This window comes from Curcuma longa, chromosome 11 (assembly GCF_044706935.1).
Source record: "Curcuma longa cultivar G26 ecotype Majalengka, Jawa Barat chromosome 11, ITB_CL_G26_1.1, whole genome shotgun sequence".
In the NCBI taxonomy this organism is placed as follows: domain Eukaryota; kingdom Viridiplantae; phylum Streptophyta; class Magnoliopsida; order Zingiberales; family Zingiberaceae; genus Curcuma; species Curcuma longa.
Window position 1 is genome coordinate 12,227,472 of NC_133871.1, and position 22,500 is coordinate 12,249,971.

General features: G+C 33.1%; 2 protein-coding genes and 1 pseudogene across 2 annotated transcripts in view; 2 read left to right on the plus strand and 1 right to left on the minus strand.

Annotated features, from left to right (window-relative positions):
* The window catches only part of LOC141837130 (protein fluG-like), an 8,492-nt gene extending 8,366 nt beyond the window's left edge, over positions 1–126 (plus strand). The window contains exon 10 of the mRNA XM_074724587.1: positions 79–126. Within this exon, the coding sequence (XP_074580688.1) occupies positions 79–126 (48 nt within the window). The remainder of the gene's footprint in view (positions 1–78) is intronic.
* A 64-nt stretch (positions 127–190) lies between these two features.
* Positions 191–14,485, plus strand: LOC141838690 (protein fluG-like). The gene is given in 19 exon segments (XM_074726237.1): positions 191–372; positions 1,135–1,386; positions 1,980–2,047; positions 2,163–2,278; positions 2,370–2,475; positions 2,777–2,933; positions 3,014–3,109; positions 4,961–5,009; positions 6,669–6,937; positions 7,965–8,137; positions 9,334–9,356; positions 9,359–9,453; positions 9,523–9,575; positions 9,648–9,777; positions 10,689–10,834; positions 12,121–12,312; positions 13,188–13,420; positions 13,597–13,739; positions 14,313–14,485. Coding segments are annotated over 19 exon segments (2,532 nt in total). The 5' UTR covers positions 191–204; the 3' UTR covers positions 14,376–14,485.
* A 5,626-nt stretch (positions 14,486–20,111) lies between these two features.
* LOC141837131 (GTP-binding protein BRASSINAZOLE INSENSITIVE PALE GREEN 2, chloroplastic-like) overlaps positions 20,112–22,500 on the minus strand; it is a 7,088-nt pseudogene continuing 4,699 nt past the window's right edge.

The following is a 22,500-nucleotide window of genomic DNA, read 5'->3' on the forward strand; positions in this document are numbered from 1 at the left end:
TAAAATCCAAAAATTCGATAAAATGTGTATATATTTCGCTTTTTTCGTAAATATATTTCACGCATTTTGAAAATGCAGCGGCGAAACATCTACAGATATGGTAGAAGACTAGGTAGTCCGGAGTGACGTTGGACATGACATCTCGCATCGCCCGGGGAAGACGAAGTAGGAGGGAGAGAGAGATGAGAGAATCAGGCGACGGTGATGGAGGATAAATATAGGGAACTGAAGGCGGCTGTGGAGGCTGTGTCGGCGGTCGACGCCCACGCCCACAACCTGGTCGACATCCATTCGTCGTTCCCTTTCCTGCGCTGTTTCTCCGAGGCCGAGGGCGACGCTTTACCCTTGGTCCCTCATACTCTCTCCTTCAAGGTACCATTTTCTTTCTTGAATTCATCTTTTGTGCTTTCACTTCACTCCATTAGCGTCGGCTGTTCGATTCAATGATCATTCATACAATTGCAAATATCTTTGTTTGGTTAATTGTGTAGCATGACCTTCTAAAATTGCAAATATCATTCACACAATTATTGTGCTGATTTTTTTTTCCATATGCTCTATTTATTAACGTTACTAAAGAAATTTCTTGATATAGACGGTACTTTCTCATTTGTGGACGAATGGAATTCGATGAGTGTATTCGAGTAATCTAGGTTCTATTGAACATGAATTGTATTAGCGACTGGATGAAATAAATGAATCTAGCTGATGGATACAAATCTCTTCTTTGATTGTTCCTTCAAATTAAAGTAGCTAGTAGCTAATAGTTTAGTTTGTTTAGATGAAATTAAACAATTTTAACTTGCTCTAAATTAAGAATTGCATTAACATATATAATGCCATGAGAAATTATATACTAAAATTTATATTAATTTGAATGCAAAGAGAACAAAAATTGCAACTAGCAAACCAATCATGAAATATATATGTGTGTGTGTGTGTGTGTGTGTGTGTGTGTGTGTAATTGTCTTTTTCTGCACTCTCAATGTGAAATGCTGCAAAGATGGTATGTGATAATGTGAATTCATTGACTATATCTATGCCAAATGCTTGAATTATCCACTTGTCTTTTCCCTGATGACTTGATTTTTTACCTACATCAACAGTATGTGTTATCATTTCTATTTTATGCAGAGGAGTTTGAGGGATCTAGCTGCACTCTATGGCTGTGAGGCTTCGCTGAGTAGTTTGGAACATCACCGAGAATCTTCAGGGTTACTTTCCATCAGTGCAAAATGTTTTGGAGCTGCCAATCTATCTGCAATATTTCTTGATGATGGAATTCAGTTTGATAAAATGAATGACTGGGAGTGGCACAAGTCTTTTGTTCCTGCGGTTGGCAGAATTTTGAGAATTGAGCATTTAGCTGAAACAATTCTTAATGATGTGAGTTTTTTGTTCTGTTTCTTTAATGAATCCTGCTGACCTTGTGGCCATTTTTGTGAAAACCTATGTCATCATGTTAGAGAATGACATTTACGACACTTAAGACTTTAATCACTTAGAATACGAAATATTTGATGCACATGAAGTCTTTTTAGTCAGAATAGCTATATTTTTCAATTTGATAAGAAATGAGTATTCACAAATGTTTCCAGTTCGCTACTACATTGTTGTTTTTGTGTGAAATTTATATAACCACTGAAATTGAGTTAAATTCCAAGAAATAATCCCAATTTGACACCTACAGTTTTTGATAAATTAGATCCTTTACCTTTTTTTTTACGAACTTGTCTGCGATTGAACTGCCGAAATAAGAGAAGACTTTAGATCATTTACTGTATTTTAGGTTTTGCAATCCGGTAGTTACAATCATATTAATAGAATGCAAAGTTGCAAATGGCACACAAGAAATATTTTCTAACCACCAAGATTGCATTTTTGTGAATTTTTTTTCATCATTGGTTCACTATGCTGTCTTTTCCTTTTCCAGGCTTGATTTTAGTTAGGTTTGGAATTTCACAATCTTTATTTTTCAGGATGCTCACAGGACATCAGAGTGGACAATTGAATTGTTCATTGAAGAATTTCTAGCAAGGATGAAATTATATCTTTTTTCTGAACTTGATATCTTGTTCTTTCGTTGTCCCTGTGTTTGTCTGCTTCATGCTTGTTACTCTGTGCTCCATTTGTTTTTCTATTTTCCTGAGCTTGCCTTCTACAGTTATTGAAAGAATTGTAGCCTTGAAAAGCATTGCTGCTTACAGAAGTGGTCTAGAAATAGATACAGAGGTTAGCAAATCTGATGCCGAGAAGGGTCTTTTGGAAGACTTAAATGGTTGGTATGGTATCTGTTATTTGGATTCATGTATGTGGGATGGCACCATGAAATTTAGGTTACTGATTCTACTATTTTCAATTGCTTTCAGCTGGCAGACCTGTCCGTATCAAGAATAAGAGCTTCATAGATTTTTTATTTACATGTAGCTTGGAAGTTGCTCTGTCATATGACTTACCTATGCAAATTCACACAGGGTAAGATGCAAAATCTTGCTACAGTAAATTTTCATTACCTCTTAAATGTCCTTTTCAAATTCACTTATAATTCTTACCCCTATTGCTCAGTAAGATTAGTGCATATTAAAAACAATTCACCAATTTATTGTCTATCTTGTATTGGGTATTGTGCACGGTCTCTCTCATGTATGTTTTAGGTACATCCTACACCCATCAAATATCAGTCAATTTTACTGCTCATGTATTTGAGAGGTTTTATTTGTATGCTGTACTAAATATCTCTTAATTGTTTTTTTTAAACTCTATTTTCAAATTTCAGCTTTGGAGACAAAGATTTGGATTTACGACTAAGCAACCCCCTGCACTTGAGAAAGGTTCTTGAGGACAAGAGATTTTCAAAATCGAAAATTGTTCTTTTGCATGCATCATATCCATTTTCCAAAGAAGCTTCATATCTTGCTTCAGTTTATTCCCAGGTCTGACTATGAATCTATGTAAAGGAGATCTTAATGTTTGGTTTTTCCTATTTATTGTTACTAATTATGTTTCATTATAGATCTATCTTGACTTTGGATTGGCAGTGCCAAAACTTAGTGTGCAAGGGATGATTGCCTCCATGAAAGAACTTTTAGAACTAGCACCTATAAAGAAGGTAAGTCTTCTTGTCTGTAGTTACGATTTCATGCTTTTTAAAAATGGTTAAAATAATTGTTTATATGTAAGTTTTTTTTCCTAGCTACGTGACATCATGCACTCTATTGGGCACCATATATGACAGAATAGGATCACTTGACCATGGCTTAAAATCATTGAGTTTAATCTTGCAGTTTCAACTAGTAGTATATTGATATTAAATTAACTTGGTATCTTTATGAATGATAGTTAATGGGAGTTTCTCATTTGGTTCACTTTTGAAGGATTGTTAGCTTTGGATTATATAGTAAAATAGTATCTATCCTTATGGCATAATGCACTTTTTATTTGATTTAGAATGGAGGCTAAGTTAGTATGAACTGCAACAAGTGAAAGTGAAAAAATCTTATTGATTGAAAGCTAAAATTTATGTGGAGATTATGTCTTGCACACTCAATCCTAATGAAACCTTGGAAACAAATATCTAAATCGGGAAATACAACTCTGCCATTGTTTGACTATGTAAAATAAAAGATAACAAACCAAAATAGACTAATTACCTACTATCTCAAATTATTACCAAATAACTCGAATTGGAATTCAAAATTCAAATATTCTATTTTTTTCCACATCATTCTTCCCCACCAAGAACTTGATTCCATCGATTAAGGAGATGAGACTTTCTAAATCTGGATTTGTGGCACTGTACATAAGTGAAAAATTGGAGCGCTTCTATAGATGGATTAGGTGGTTGTTGCGTCATTTTTGTAGGTAGCTCAGGAGGAAGGTGTCAAAGATCATACACAGTAATCCAAGTGTTATTGATATCGTGAAATTATCAATGAACTAGATACCTCTTGATGCTTCTGTGAGGGTTTATTGCTATCCAAGCTTCCACAACACACTTGATCTGAAGAGTTGAGTCATGGATGGGAGAACAAGAAGACATTGGGAGTGTGACTTTTAGGCAAACCAATAACTGAGTAGGAAGTTTTCATCATTGAAATTGAACCAATGTTCAAATCATAGGTAAGTTAATAACATATGCATTAGAACTAATTTTTATCACAATTGGAAAAGATCCAAGGGATGAACAAAAATTTTTTGAAGATGTTTTTGGAAAGCTTTTGAAATGGATGCAATCTAACACATTGTCCCTACCTTGTACACTTGAAATTTACAATATGTACACTTAATGTAATCTTCCTTTTGACATCAACATTACTTAGTGTAATCTAGACCTAATACTCTTCCAAATCAATCCAAGGGTGTAGTTGAATAGACAAGTACTAGAGCTGCAAATTGACATATAAAGCATAACTAGTTGTATGGTATTCTTATAAAGGTTTTCTAATCACTCTGTCTCCATTTTACTAATTTTATATTGATCAATATCCTCCTTGAATGATAGATCAATGCTATCTAAAGCACTTACTTGCAGATGCCTATCCAATGTAACTATTCCTTTTTTTTTACTTATTTACATATTGAACATTAGTGGTACTTGGCTTAAAACCTTTAATTTTTAAAGTTTCTTGCCACAACTTAAGCTCGTTTTATTTTATCTAGATCATCACATAGATTCTGACAGGTTACTTCATCTAGTATTGTTAAAAAGGAAAATTTAAAGCTGATGCTCTCTTGACATAATCCTAAAACTAAATGTTTGCACTCCTAATAGTCTATCACTGCTGAATACATTGCTCATTCTATCCAACATAACTCATGTAATGACATTTCATTGATGTGTTTGTACATACTTTTCAGTGGGACACAGGTTAGTTGTTGAATTTCCTTCTTTTGTTTTCTTGTTATAGATTGATGATTGTTGAGTACTATGTCCTATGAATGACATGAAATATACCTGTAGGTGATGTTCAGTTCTGATGGGTATGCCTTCCCGGAGACTTTTTATTTAGGTATGCTCTAAATTTTATAATATAAATCAATGCCAGTAGCAATTCATCTACTCCTAGATTTAATATTTTAATTTCCATTCAGTTTCTACATTTAGTTTGTCTCAAGAAATGTTAGAATATATAGTGATTTTTGTTTCCCCTTAGAAATGTTAGAATGAATCACCCTTCATTTGTTACACCATCAGATACTTTTGATTTCTTCCTGTATATTTTATAACATTGAACCAAAAAACAGTATCTTTGTGCTTCATTTCTAGTGCGATAGTTATTATTTCTTTTTGTGTTGAGGTTAGTTGTATTACTTCCAAAGCTCATGTAAAGTATGTTGTAACGCCCCGTATTTTTATAGAGCTAAACTAAGTTGAATCATAGACCAAATTTCAAGATAGTGCATCAAAGACAATGAATTCTACAATAACAATCCTATGGTTGGTGATTAAACAAGGGCAAAAATGAGAGTAAAACATAGGGACAAATATCATGACCTGTGGCACCATGTTGAGATTTGGTTATGTAACGACTTAGTTTCTGTATTAGTTCTACATGATCTTGAATAAAATGCTGTTCAAAAGCAAACAATACAAAAGCATATTTAGAAAATCAAAGTGAAATGTGGTTAAATGGGTAAAACTCATCTAAATTTATCTCGACATCCTTGACCATATTTAATTGTGTGGTGAGCAGTGTGACATTGTATGATAAAATTTAATTCAATTAATAAGTTTCCATATTCTTATTTTTGCAAGTTAATAAAATAAGAGAAAGAGTATTAGCATGCTTCAATGTATGCTAAACTTTGTTGAATATAAGCAGAACATAGTGCCATAATTGTAATAATTGTACCATTTATGATGGGGATAAAACTCCAGCATTGAGTGATACTTGAAACCTTGCCTTCTCTTTTTTATTTTATTTTATTTATTTTCTTCTTCTTTATCTTTTTCCTCCAACCTACAACACAAGCATTATGCATTGGCATTCTGACAAGGTTTTGAAATTGTCTTGTTTCAGTCTACCATTGAAGCTCTTGCTTGGAATGAGATTTTAAAACTTGGGCTTGTCTAATTTTTCTTTTTTTTTTATCTCAACTTTTGCTCACATGTCATATAGAGATGTGGATGCTCTTTGTGAACATAGGCCTAGGGCAATCCATGTTAATGGCTCTTGATCTTTTTTCTTGTGTGCTTGAGATTCCTTTGTTGCTCATGTAAGTTACTTTTGGATTTTAGGTACCTGATTGCTGATTTATAGGCGACTTGAGATGGAAGATTAGATTATCTTCTTTATTGGGCTTGATCCTATAGAAGATTTTAGTTTTTAACAAGCAGTGCTGATGCAATCTTAACTCCAGCACTATTATCAAATGCCTATTCTTCATGCATTAGAATGCTCAATAAAATCTATAATCAGGGGCTGCTTATCCTTGATGGAGTATGATTGAGCTGTGAAAGACTAAGAGTCTAACTTATGCACAGGATTTTTTAGGGCAATCATATTTTCATCTGATTATAGCTAATTAATTTGTTGAGTGGGCACCATATGATCTAAACAGACATGCTTATGGTTATCCTTATTGCTTCTCATCGCGTTAGTTAAACATTGATATGCTACATGTTCTGTTTCTGTTTTGAAGCTCTTGTCTATTGTTTAACCTGTTAGGTTCAAAGTGGGCACGCGAAGTAGTTTTTAATGTTCTGGCAAGAGCATGTGATGATGGCGATCTTACTGTTTCTGAGTCATTAGAAGCGGTAGAGGATATCTTTAGAAGGAATTCTTTGCAGCTATACAAATTTAATGGTGTTGTCGGCTCTATTGAAAGCGAAAGTGCTGTTTCTATGAACGTGATTTCTAAGATTCCACCATATAAAGATGGTGTTGCATTTGTTCGTATTATTTGGGTAGATGCATCAGCTCAACACAGATGTCGTGTAAGTGTTTTTCAATTATAATAATTACTTGTCAATAAAGTGTTAACTGTCACTTGGTTGATTGTGTAAATTTTCTTTGTTAGTGAAATGAAAAGCCAAGAATATTTGAACTATTTGAACTATTTGAACTAAAGTATACTTACAGATAAAGAATTTCTTTTCTCAAACTTCATGTTAAATCCTTATGAGAAACTTATTTTTGCATATTATATAACAATGATGAACAATTTTCCATATACTAGTTTAATTTGTAAGATACAAATTACAACATTCCCCTATTTTCATGTCATTTTACAGTCCTTCAGGTTATTTATGTTACCTTATACTTGCCATATATTTAGATTTGACCCTAATTTTTTTAAAGACGATCCTTATAGAGAAAAGATGATAATGATTGATGTTAGATACTTTTGCTAATAGATGTTACAAACTGATGTAGGGTAATGAATATTCTTGTACCCATCATCTGTGGTAATGTTTTTTTGTATGTTTACCTCATATGTTCTAGTTTTCTAATGATGATTATGGTTACCTTGTATGTTCTAGTTTTTTTAATGTTGATGCCATAGTCCTCTGGTTACGTTTCAGGAAGAAATTAAGAAAAGATTGTCATCTTTCTCTCTTAACAGTTTAACTTATAGTGTTCAAAAGAAATATAGATGGACAATCGCCATTGGCCCTACAAAAGGAAAGAGGATGAAAAAGAAATAGTTGATTTTTTTTAAGGAGAAAATATTCCTCATTAGCTATTGGTAAAATATCCTGGCAAATAGGAAAGTTGGTCACAATATCTAGGAGGTTGATCATTGAAAAACCTTATCTGAATTATTCTACATTTATTTTGTAGCTGACGATGTTTCTTGCTGCAATGTTATAACCTACAATATTCATACATTAAAAGAGCAAAGATCCCTTATTATTGAATAACTTGGGATGCAAATAGTATGTTTAAATCCTTTTTTCTCTGCAAACAGATATAGCGCATGAATTTTGTTTCCATGATATGATAAAAATATTGTATATTCAGGTTATACCAGTCAGTAGATTTTATGAAGTCGTCAAGAGCACAGGAGTTGGTTTGACTATGGCATCAATGGGTATGTGCTCATTTTGTGATGGTCCTGCTGATGGGACCAACTTAACAGCTGTTGGTGAGATAAGACTTATACCTGATCTGTCAACAAAGCATAGGATTCCTTGGTATGGAACCTTTACCTGTCATTTTCTTAAAATTATGGCAACAGTGAACTTTAAGCAGGTATACATTTTGGTTTCCGTTGCTTTTATAAATTAGATATTAAGTCATCAAAGAGAATAGTGCAGAATAACTTGGTACACCGATGTGTCACTGCAATTTGCTTCACTAAAACCACCTTTTTATAAGATGCAATAGGGCAAACATCTTACAATCTGAGTCAAAATGGGATTCTCTTAAACAATATAACTCTTATTGATATGTACGAAAGTTAGATATGAATAAGAGCTAGACAAGAATACATTACCAAGAGCTTGAGTTGAAGCATTCAATCCTGATCCAAGCTTGGAGACTTTGAGCATTTAGCGCTTGAGTTTAGAGAATAATTTCATGTGTTATCTGATGCCTAAAGCTCTCCAAAAGCTTATATGTTAAGTTCTCCAATAGCTTTATTCTAGCTATTAAAATTTAATGAAAATAATCGTTGATTCTATTTTCTAAATAATACTTAATGAAAATACTATTAATATTATCAAATGTATAAAAAAAACAAAGTCCAATATCTTTGGCGTGCTAAGGTTGAAGTAGTTGAACAACTCCCCTCTTTTATTTATACCCATATTTATTGTCACCATTCACCTCAATTTTAGATGTGATGGTCATGGGACTAAAGGACTACATATTCTAGTCATCTAGATCTGGATGCAATGGCCTTAAGCCTCACATTTGGATGCAAATGGATGGTGATGGTAGAGGGTGGGTTTTAAAAAGAGGGATATGCATGGACTACGGTGGGAAAGTGAACTTTTGAATATTTGATCATGAAATGAAAAATATTTATCTCTATTTTTTTCTTAAAATTTTGTTTTTTAATTTTTTATTATTTTTTGTATTTTTATTATTTTAAAAAATTAAAGATAAAAAATACCTTGGCGGAAACCGAATGAGCTCAAACTGGGTGTTGGATGCCCCTGAGCTTGAATTAGGCTAGACGTCTGGACATTTCATGCTAGTACAAGCATGGCCTAGAAAGGTCAGGCTCAATGCAACACAAAATCTGGCTAGCCTAGGTGGGCCTAGGCCATGCTTGCCACTGGCACAATCCATTGCCACCGCTTCTATCATTTAACTAGCTTCCTTTCCTTTGAATGGCAATTGATCAACTATCATTTACACTTAGATTTGATAAATATCTGCTTAGGGCAAACCAAGAAGAAATGGTACTGGTGACATGAAAATAAATGCTACTGAAGCTTGGGAATATTGTCCAAGAAATGCATTGCGAAGATCAACAAGAATATTGATGGATGAATTTAACTTGGTAAGCTGCAAACTTAAAAGTCAACAGAGCATTTAATTTTTACAGACTAATGTATCCTTTTTCCTGTAGACAATGGATGCAGGATTTGAAAATGAATTTTATCTTCTAAAAAATGTATCGAGGTATGCTTGTTGAACTCTTTGAAAAGCTATGGATGCTTATACTTTCTGAAATTTAAAATAAAGAGATTACAGTGATGACAAAGAAAGGTGGGTTCCTTTTGACAAGACAAGGTACTGTTCTACTTCAGCATTTGATGCTGCATCTCCAATTTTGCAAGAAGTCAATTCTGCTCTTGAAGCCCTGGGCATTGCAGTTGAACAGGTATTATTTGAGCTCATGAAGATCTTCTCCCTCTCTTTTTGTTATCAAGGAAAGATATTCTTGTTGATGTGTGCTGTGTATATATTCACCTGTGAATTCATTTAACAATTCGAGTTTTGCTAAGATAAAAAGTTCAAGTGTCTTAACCTGTACCAACAGTCTATGTATCAACATCTTGTTGAATTGATTAATAGCCTATATCTCACACCAGATTTAAGTTTATTGCTTGTGGAATTTATAACTAAAAATTTTCGTCTAAGCAAAAATAATTGTATGGTAGTGTTTGCATTGTACTCGACATTCAGGCCTGTCTGTTAATGCACTTCTTGTTTAGTGTCAACTATAACTTTCTACTGTGGTGAATACCATTCAATTTATAATCTTCTTAGGTTCAATACAACCATGCCATTTCGATAATGTATTCATATAAAAAGATGTTTGTTGCTGAAAACTCTTGGATGGATATTATTTGTATATAAGCCTAGCAAGTTCATTGTCCATCTAACTGGTAGATTTGACAGTCAAGTTAACATAGACTAATAATGTTACATTTTATGTTTACATAGAATAGTTTAATGAATGGTTAAGATCCAATTAATATACTCGGATAGTTTGGTCATGCCCAATTGTCTCCTCTGTTAGTTCAAATCACAACGTTTGTAGTCTTTAAACGATTGTTGAGTTATAGCTCCTGCATGAGTCCAACAGATACTGATGTCCAATTCATGGATTCACATGAAACTTGGTAAAAGTAATTAAGTTCCACCTAATCTGTTGGTCAGGGATGTATCTTGTTTGAAATAAAATCATTATTTTTTATTTTTTTTTTTTTTGTTTTAATTTCTTGATTGAGTTTGTAATTCTTGTTTCTTTATTGAGCAAAACTATTCTTAACCTTTCTGTTGTGATAGCTTCATGCAGAAGCTGGACAAGGCCAATTTGAGATATCACTGGGGCATAAAGATGCCAATCTTGCAGCTGATAACTTAATTTATGTACGTGAAGTTATTAGATCTATTGCAAGAAAACATGGATTGCTGGCAACCTTCCTTCCAAAGTAAGTTAACAAACAAACAGATGAAATACATAGTCTTGAAGAAATTGTTTTCAAAGAGAGATTGGTATGTTGTTAAAGAGGGTTAATGAGTTGCAGCATTTTGTGTTGATCATCAAATATGACTGAGAAAGTAAGGTCGAGCAAGCTTTTTATGACCTCAGAAAAGTTAATTGACTGTATCCAATTGTATATTGCAAAAATAAAAAAAAATATCCATTTACCGTATATAGACTTTACTATATATTTTGTTTAAAGTTGTCTAAGAATATTTATGTTTCTCTATTGTTTCATGATTCTTGCCAAGGATGAAAGATACAGACAATTCAGTGTTCAATCCATCTCGCTTTGCTCTTCTTTTTTTTCCCTTCTAGAAAATCCAAAAATAGAAACCTTGAGCTTCATCTCTAACTTGAAGTTAGTGTTACCAGAATTCACTTCTTTTGAAGATTTTTAAATATATGCTCAACTTAGGACTATGTAAAAAACATATCCAGAAAGCATATTTGTGATAACTCTAGACAAGCTCTAAATATGTAACAAATTTATCCCTGGTGTGCCACTTCCATATCACTATTTATCCAATTGGTCATCTGAGTAGATGTCACATGGCTATCTTAAACCAGAAAGCCTAAAAGTGTGATTCCCACTTTTACCTAGAAAGTCATGAGAAACTTAAATAGCTAAACATGGCATCACTGTTGCCATGTGGCAGTTCCTATGGATGGATGAATTTGAAAGTCAATGAGGTGGACTTGCCCAACTAGTGAGTTAATATAGTCACAAAATTAAAGTTTTCTTGCATAGGTTAGTTATATTTATGTGTAATTTCTCCAATTTAAAAAAGTTGGAATTGGACTATACAAATTTTGGGTGCATTTTGTTTAAAACCCCCCATAAGTGTAGAAATAGTATATGAATCTATGAGTGTGAAAGTTAATAAGCTTGACAGCACTTTAGAATGTATATTATCAATTGACCCATTATTAACTACAATCCTAGCAGAAACCTACTACCATTTCATTGTCTCTAGTAGATTGTGGTATTTCTGCTTTCTTGAGGGAGATAACTCTTTTGCTTATTTTTGTTGGATGAAGATTATTGCAGTTTGTGTATTTCGCAGAATGCTTTAGTGTATAGATTATTAACATCTATGCTTTAGAATTTTGCAAATGCAAACTCTTTTTTTTCATTTGTTGTAAAAATTATATTTGAATGTTTTCATGAAAAGGTAATATTTATGGCATATGAGAGATGTTTGCTGAACCTTGTATTATTTCCTTGTATAGGTACCGCTTAGATGACTTTGGCTCTGGCTCTCATGTACATTTAAGTTTGTGGGAGAGTGGGAGAAATGTGTTTATGGGATCTAATTTATCAAAAACTCGGCATGGAATGTCAGAACTTGGAGAACAGTTCATGGCAGGAGTTTATTATCATCTTCCTTCAATTTTTGCATTTACTGCTCCACTTCCTAACAGGTAGATCAGCAACATGACATTGTGATACAGGTTTTAAGCATTTTGGGTTTCAAGCAAATTCCTTTTCTATTTAATATGTTGCTTCATCTGTTGAAGTTTTTCTTGTACTCTGTCATCATATGCATGTGCTGTTTATTGTCCAACTAACAACACAACAAATTGTGAATTGTTTGTAGCTTTACATCTTGGTTTCTCATAAAATACTCCAATGGGCAGGTGATTAATTTCTGACTGCTAACTCATCTACTAGCTAGGCTAAGTCCAAGAAAAATTATACTAGATATTGCCTAGCTTTTGATCCAACAGAAAATTCTTGGACCTTATCAAGTAGGTTATATTTCTAATGGGTATTCTATACAAACTAGGTTTCAGAGCCTCTCGTAATTATGCTTTTTGTACCGTTCATGTTCGAGCTTCCTAGCACCATTTCTGTCCCAAGATTTATATCATCATTACTGTAAACTAAATTTAGAGGTGTACCCAGTAAAAGATATTGATGCAATCTTTTAAATGTTTCTATAGCACTTAAGAAGTGCCAACTTCTCTGAGATAAACAATTAATAGTAACTTATATGGCAATTGTCTAAGCACGTTCTAATGCTCGATGCAAATATGAAAAATTAAGGTAGATCATCAAGAAAAGGAGGATGCTTCATGTTGTGCTGCTGCTCCATAATAGTTAGTAGGGCAGAGTTAGTGGCTGCAGTTGGTGCTTGGTTTTCTCTCATATAAAAATAATATTAAGAAGAGGTGGAATTCACCTTAATCCATAAAACTTTTAATAAATCTCTTGCTTATGTCCAATATTTCTCATCATTAATGTCGTTCAGTTGCTTTCAATATGATTTTTAAATTCTTATCCCTTATTAATGTAGTTATGATCGGATTCAACCAAATACTTGGAGTGGAGCTTACCACTGTTGGGGAAAAGAGAATAGGGAAGCTCCAATAAGGACTGCATGCCCACCTGGAGTATCTGCTGATCTTGTTAGCAACTTCGAAATTAAGTCATTTGATGGGTGTGCAAACCCGTACTTGGCCCTAGCTGTTATAGTTGCTGTAGGAATTGATGGCCTTCGGAGAAAGCTTAAATTGCCCGAACCTGTTGGTATGATCAAATTTGTCTTCTGATTCTGTTTGATGTTTATTCAAGTTATCTTAGACTCTTTTAATGTCTATTTCTCGTATCTATTAGAGGAAAACATTGTATTCATATTGCAGTTCTTTGTTCCAAAATAGGAGGGTTATTCACTGTTTAAGCCTCTGTGGATGTTTGTGGTACAGAAACAAATCCTTCCGATCATGATTCAGAACTTGGGAGGCTGCCAAAAGAATTATCTGAAGCTGTAGAAGCACTCTCTCAAGACAAGGTTTTGATTGAATTTCTCGGTGAAAAACTAGTGACTGCTGTTATTGCTATCCGTCAGGTAATTAACTTTCATGGGAGCATTTCAACTAAAAATTGCTTGTGGTATAATTCATATAAGCATCTATTATTGGCAAAATCATCTGTTGAGATGTTAGATAATGATCTAGTTTGTGGAGTCCTAAATATATGAATTAAGTCATTGACAATTTAAGGCTTTGGGATAATGTTAGCCCAATCAAAATCTAAGATCGTATTAAAGCCAATATCTTAGAGTTCCAAACCTCACATGTTTAAAATGGTAGGAGAAACCAAGTATTGTTAGACCTTGGCCCCTCTAACTTGGTTAATCACACCTGTTTTGTGATACTTGCCGTATTATGGGAAACATGTTCCTAATGAATACCTAACTTGATTGTCATTACTGTTTCAGTCACAATAGCAAGCTAATATGTTGCAATTTACAGCAATTATTAGATAATTTTTACTCTAACAAGTGGCTTTACCATGTCACATTGTGCATCTGTTCTGTATGAGTGTTTTATGTTTATTAAGAGTGCATCCTTTTCTGGTGCCTGCTATACCGTTTCATTACTTGAAGAGTACTCATGCTGGAATTTGAATGGTGTCTCAGGCGGAGGTTAAATATTATGCTCAAAATAGTGATGCCTTCAAGGAGCTTATATACCAGTACTAGTCTGCTTAGTCTTCCGGAGGCAGTGCATGTACAATAACTGTCGTTGACCTTTGACACTACTGCATGCATGCGACCTTTGTCAATGAAACAATTATCTCAAACTTTCCTTTTGGAACACGCTTCATGTTGGTATGTACGTTGGAATCGTTTTATTTAACAGCATTCACTAATAAAGATCAACATTTAATTGCTGTCGTCTTACGTTATTTCCGCGGTTAACTTGATATAGTTGATATTTGTTTTTTATAACACTGGAAGATAAATATCAAAAGTAAAATTGCAATCTTTCCGTCGACGTCGGAATCATCATCTCGCCTCCCAACCGGCGTCGCTCCAAAAACAAAGGCCGGGTGCACACTGCAGAATCGGCTAATTTCCCTGATTTCCCATCGACTAAGCCTTCGCTCGCCGTCCATGTCGGAGGTGTTCGCATCCTAACCAATGCCTCTCGCCGACGAGGAAAGCTAGCCGAACCGAGCGCTTGTCTAGGCCACACCGCCAGCATGCACCGCCCTGTACAGGATCATGCACACACGACGTCTTCTCCCCTCACAGTGTTGTGTCCACGAGCCCCGCGTTGGCCTTGACTACCACGCCATGCTTGCATCCAACTCCCACAGAACAGCCACCCATCGGTCTCCGGCCAAACTCGCGCGCATTGCGCTATTTATCATCTCTTATTCAACTGCCCCGGCCCCCGGCTCTGCTCCCAAGTTATATTCTGACCGAAAACGGCTTTATTTAGTTGGAAAACCTAATGATACACAAGCAAAATAATGCAGGAATGAGAATAATTCTGTGAAGGGTTTACATGGAGTGTTATATATGTTGGGCATTCTAATGGTGAAGGGCGTCCTCTAATAAATATCATGCCGTCGTGCCTTTCATAAATTTAAAATTTACATATTGTGAAATTTTGGATGGCCAATTTGATAAAATTCAGTGAGACAAATGGTGATCATGCATGTAATTAGATTTTTCTTTAAACAAGTATAATGACTTTTTATATGATTTTGTTTAGTTTTAGTGATATTGTTTTGGGTTACATGTGCCGCTGGACTAAAAACGTTAACATGTAGCCGTAAGTGATACATACAATTCAACCTTCCATGGCCTGGTTGTGGGTCAAACGGGCATTTTGAGGCACTAATTACATTGGATCTTGGTTTTGTTAGCGAGCCGTAAGTCTCCGGGGCAATGGTGCAACGGTAGGACATCTGAGTTGTAACTCAGGGACCCGCGGTTCGATCCCCAGCTACGGCTTATTTGTAGGAATTTTTCTCCAAATGGGGAACACAATCAAAGGATGCTGTACATCTGGATTGGCCGCCGTATGCGCTTCCCGATTTACCCTGGTGGTCGATGGGAAACTTCCGTGGGACCGGACCGACCACCCCCAGAGATGTGGCTACTGGGATTATCATTTTTTTTTGTTAGCGAGCCGTAAGTGATACTACTCGTGCCTTTGTTAGCGATCCATTGGATCTTGGTTTTGTAATGTGCAATTAATTGACCATCTATACAAATGTTTAATGAACTGCCAACTTACATACTTTTAATTGTCTTTAAGGTTTATTATTTTATTTGGTCTCTTTTAGACATTCTGATTGGCTGTCGATAGTTTCGACTGCAAGTTGAATCTCATGGGCATCTAAAGGACGTTCTGGACCATACTAGACCTTTGTTAGGCATTCTGTCGAACCTTTAGTGGTCTTCTATTGGGCTGCAGTTAAGGGTGCAAATTATCAAATTCGAATTTGAACATGCTCAATAAATTTTTTCAAAAAAAATTTAAATTTATAATATTTTATTTGATTGTTCAAAAGCATTAACGATTGAACTTTCTTTATCTTTACATAATTTTTTATTTGAATATGTTCGATTTGAATAAATTCGAATGTAAATTTTTTTAAATTATAATTTAATTCTACTTAAATCATAGTTCAAACAATTCAAATTGAATTCAAGTTTGAATTTTATTTCTGATCGAGTTTGAAGTAAAATTATTTATATTTTTAAATTTTGAATTGAATTTGAATATCGTATATATTTTTCAACTCAAATTGTCGAAGTGGTCTTCTGTTGGGCTGCAGTTAAGGGTGCAAATTATCAAATTCGAATTTGAACATGCTCAATAAAATTTTCCAAAATAAATTTAAATTTATAATATTTTATTTGATTATTCACAAGTCACTAGCGAATTGAACTTTCTTTATCTTTATATAATTTTTTATTTGAATATGCTCGATTTGAATAACTGAAACTGAATTCAAATTTATTTTTTTTAAATTATAATTTAATTCTACTTAAATCATAGTTCAAACAATTCAAATTGAATTCAAGTTTGAATTTTATTTTTGATGGAGTTTCAAGTAAAATTATTTATATTTTTAAATTTTGAATTAAATTTGAATATCATATATATATTTCAACTCCAACTTAAATATCAAGAATTTCTTACCATTTAAATCGATTCGTTTCTTTTGCACAGTTACTAGGCTAGGTTTGTCGGATCTTTTGGATTCAAAATGTAACTCTTGTGCTTACGTGCCATCAATGGACTTTATATTCATTGAATAGCTTTTGTTGGGTCATTAAACATATTAAATTTATCATAACTCTTATGGACATTCTGCAAAGCTTTGATGACCTCTGTTAGTTACAACACATTTTTTCCAGATATCAAGAAGAATGTGTTTCTATTGGACCCTTCATCTGAGCATTGTCAAGGTACCAACTAGTGAGATAAGGTGCATTTGCTTGTAATTTCAGCTTCCAATCCTTGGAATGTCGTATACCTTTGCCTCTACATATCAACTGAGTATAAAGCAATAGACTCAAAAGGATTATGAGTCATAAGTTAGTATTATAGTCATTAGGTAGATTATTAAAATAAATTAAATTTATTATAAAACGTACAATCTTGAGAATTTTCCAATGGAATTCACTAATATTTAAAATATGATATTTTATTGAACCATGTGTTTAAATTTTATTATTGATCAAATTATGCATCCTATTTTTGTTTTATCAACTCATTTATTATATTTCTATAATATTCCTGATGTAATCCTTTACTTTTTCTCTCACACATTCGTGATCGAAACTAAAACCTTAATTGACTTTTGGTTGTAATTTTGATTTCTCAATCTTCTTTCTTCAATTTTTGCATTAGTTTCATTGTTTTATATAACGTCGCAAGGTCAATGATCTAACTCATCATCTTCTCTAAAAGCAAATTTTTTAAGGTTAAATTGTTGTGACTCTGACACTCTCCTTCTCTTTATTCCAAAAATATTATTATCATCACTAAATTATTGCTCAAAAGTTAATGATAAATATATATGGTTTGAGTCTTTTTTACTATGGTTTTTTTATTTTGAATTAGCTCCATATCCTCTACAGACTTTAGTTACTTGTAGTTAAGATCTCATTGCCCAATAATGAATCTTGTCAAAATTCATTGACAATCCTAGCTACTTCAAAATCGACACAAATTAGGACCAATGTATACTTTATAGTTTCTTGAGTCTAATTGTGTTCTAAAATCTAAATTTCATACTTTGGATTGCATCTTGTGAATTTTTAAAACTTATACAATTTTAAGAGCTTTCGACATAAACTCACTGAGATACATAGTCTCCTTATACCCATTCTAAGATACCACCAATGAATTCCTTGCATCCTTCAGATTTTAACAATACTCAATTACATCAATATGAGTACTATTATTAGTAAATTTTGATCAAAATTCATTAATGACTTTAATCACATATCATATTAGCTACATGTCAAGCAATTGATATTCTAACATGTTTCTCATGCATAATTTCTTGATGTATCTTTCATGCAATTTAGTGTTTCAGATTTCAATATTTATGAAATCATTTCTGGCATGAGAAAATTGTGTAAACTTTTGTTTCTTGTGTGACTACGGAAACGTGAAGGTATTTTTTTTATATGGATATTTTGTCATCAGTTTAAGTGACCAAATATCCTCAAAATTAGTATACAATCTTGTTTCTTGTCTTACCATTTGGAATGTGAAGTTATTTCTTTTACATGTCTACTTTCTCATCAATTTAATTGACTAAATTTATCACTATTCATCCTTCTATATGTCTACTTTCTCATCAAATTTCAATATTTATGAAATCAATTTTTGAGAAAATAGCTTGTGGGAAGGTGAAGTTATTTATTCTATATGTCTACTTTCTCATCAGTTTAATTGGTGAAATTTTATCCTCAAAAATTGCTATTCATCCTTATTGAGTAATATTTTGTTGGTCAAATGTTTAGAGAGGGATAGGATATTACTGGTTCTTATAGAATCCAAAAACATTTACAAACTTAATCTTTTGAGCAAATAAATACATGTTAATTGATTTTTTGAACTTTTATTATCTTTGACTGATTGATGTATGTAATATTTGAATGACGAGCTTAAAGGTAGATTACTGATTATGTTTACATCGATTATAAGCTCAGTCGCATGTTACCTACACCTACAAGAATATAAGTTAACTGTTATAAATTCCTATAAATGTCAAATGACAAAACTCTTCAAGTTTGTCGACCCAATTGTCTTAAATAGTTTCACCTTAACTAGAAATATGATTTCTTATCTAGCTCTCTCTCTATATTTTTTTGCCATGTAAATCTTAACGAGTTTATTGTTTATTAAATGATCTTCATAGATTATGTGATCAAGTACCAAAATTTAATTATTTAATTATGCAATATTTGAAATTTATATAGTGAAAAGATTACCTTAATTATCTATAACAAAAATATTTATTCAGACATAAATCTAACTTAAAAAAATAAATAATCTAATTTAAAAGGAAAACATGTTAAATTCTATTTGTATTAAATTATTTTTTTATTAGTTTCCCAAACAAAATATTATTATTTGATTCTAAATTGACAAATGATTAAATTAAAATTTATAATTTATCGGATACGCTCATCTTATCAATCTTGAATAATTGTACAAGTTATTTTTTTTTAAACATAGATGCTTCAATATTTTCCTACAGGTGTGATCAATTAAAGTGCAATTATTTAATATAAATTTAAAATATTCATTATTTTTGGCTGAGCTATCAAACACTTTTAATATAAAAATTATTAATGATCCTCAAGAACATGAATATTTAGAAGAGAAAAAAACATAAATAAATTTAAAAGAATATTAAGAGTAGAATAATATAAATTTAAAATAAATGATCTTAAAATGATCATTTTTTTCAAAAACATATAAATTAACTCTAAAAGAGTACAATAATATTAATTTGACATAAATCATCCTTGAAATAACTAAATATTCAATTCAGTTGAAGCAAGCAAAACCTGACTCAACACTTTGATTCAATGTTGCAATGGTGGAGAATGCATGATTTGATACATTGTCTTAGTTTACGTAAATCTTACACTCTAAGAGCATTTTGTAAAATAAAGTTTCAACACATGTGATAAAATAAACTGATAAGTTTGACCATCATTTAGCTTAGCCTACCCGTTTAACATCCTACTTAAGATAAAATCATAATCTCATTTGGAAAAATATGATTACTGCAAATAATGCATGTCGAAAAAGGTTACAGAAACTCAACATTAATCACACAACTCTTTTTCTAGTTGCGCTTATGGCTCACCCAAAAACCACCATGGACATCCATTTAACTTGAAAAATTCTTTGTGATTCCAGCTTAACGATAATCACATACCAATTGCTTAATCCAGCGTTCCAGAAGCTGCAACAGATCCAGTCAATTTCTTCTCTAATTTGCTGTGCTTCAGTTTATTAGCCTCACTATCTGCCTCAAAAACAATCTTTGAATGAGTAAATCCTGCTTCTTCAAATACCGAGTTCCTTGACGCGCTTGTCACCTATAGGAGGCTGCAGGGAAAATGTACGATACCATTATATCCATAAACACGCAATCAATGATGATATTTTTTTTCAATACCTGTAGCTGTTGACCAAAGTGGGTTTCTATCAGTATGGCTGCATTCTCTGTTTTGCCCAGGTGAAGAGGAACAAATGGCGAAGCCCACACAGTGAGATAGATAGAATCAACTGATGATTTCTCGATGCCTACCCGCACAAGGCCACCAATATGAACAGAATGTTGCGACTGTTTTTAAGTAGGCCAATAAGATTAATCATAAGAATTTAATAATGACCTGTAATAAAGAAGCTGGAAGAATCAGTGCAAAACAATAAAACTAGATGAAATATGTCTATTAGTCTAAAAAGTGTGGACAACAAAAGGCAACATCCATTTTCTCACACATTAGGAACATAAATTTCTCCCTAAGACAAGCTATAAAATGTAATTGCGAATCAAGCAGATTTCAATTCAATAGGCCTACGCTTCCATGAAAGACAAACAACTCAACTTTATATCATGAGTACTTGTAAAATCAACAAAAAAACTAACCAGATTTGCATCATATATTCACAAATACAAATGGATATTTATCCACGTTCAGTATTAGTTCTCCAGTGAAAATAGAAACAAAGAATTCATATCATCCACGTGAAGCCAACGGAACCTAATTATTAATAAGGTTCACCTTAAAACTCATTATTTGAACAATTCAAGGTAGTTCAAAATCTACAAATTGAATAGCAAGTTAGCAACTAACAGATTCTCTTAAAGTGGTGTATCCTTTGGCACCTTCCATGGTGGAATTTTGCAGATATAAATTCTTGATTGATTATTTAGTTGAAGGAAGACTACTCATCATATATAGGAAGAATCACATCAATTAAGTCCATTTTGGCTATCTTTCTAGCTTTTAGCATAGAACATTTAAAATGAAAATAAACATTCATAATAATATAATCACAACATGAGGGAAGTTCTATCAGAATTTGAAGTTCTAGGCACCTATTAGTAGCTATTTCCTGCAAAGAAAGTGTTAACTCTAACAACAGATATTGGATCTCTCAGGATCACTTCTTAGGATTGACATCCATTGAGAATTCGAGAAAAAAAATCATGGTGATTAATTTTCAGCACAACCCCATTAAACATCAATATACTAATATTAATCATATTCCTCAACACCAAATAATTTTCAAATTGCTTGTAATTCTCTTTTTCAGGAGTAACAAAATTGAAGTTCACAATCTGGCCAATTAGCGCATTGGTCTCACCTGTTGAATGTGTCATGGATAGAGGAAAACTAGAGAAAACTGTATTTAACATAGCTAAAAATAATTTCAAATATCTACATATCATCAATTTTGTAGCATTGTATAGAATTTATTGGCATTTAATTCCAAATAGCATGTGCCACACTTTGTTGTAGTTGTAGCACATTAGCCATTTCTACTTCAAACTAATCCAACCATTCATGGATAACAAGACAATGTAGTTTGAGACTATATTTGCTCTGTTTTAGCTTTCTTACAAACAATTTCATGCTATTTCCAAGTAACGTTCACTAGGCACCAAAAGCAAATTAAGAAGCCAATTTGTAGGCACATGGATCACAAAACTCTAATGAGCAAGATGATAACCTTCTAACGTATTGCTTACTGACATTGTGATTCTAGTGAAAATACGCCGACTTAGACTTTCAATAACCACTTTTATTTCAGCAACAATTACAACATCATAAAATTAAGTTGTTAGTCCCTTTCCAACAATATCTAAATTCAGGTCTCTAGCCTAATGTCCTTTTCTTAAGCTCTCAAACATTCATGATGTGAACAATTGATATGATAACTAATCAGATACCTAACTGTATCAGATTGTTTTATTGCATGTAACTCAAAAAAATGAAACAATCTAGTATCTTCAATTCCATCAAGTAAATGGATAAGAGAGTACAATTAACATCACAAACCTTGATTCTGTATGTCCTAGGTTTCAGTTCTTTGCTCATATGGGCAAGTTGCTGCTCTTCCCGTGTCAGCCTCGTTGTGATCTGGTAAGGGTGCAGTAAACCAGGTGTGTCACACAGTTTAGCCTTCCCACTGAGAATTCCTTCCATTCTAATGATCCCTAAAGTAGTGCCCGGCATAGGAGCCTCTGTTAAGTGGCTCACTTTGTCCCCAACGCATCTAGCCATTGAGTTGATCAACGTAGACTTGCCAGCGTTCTGAGCC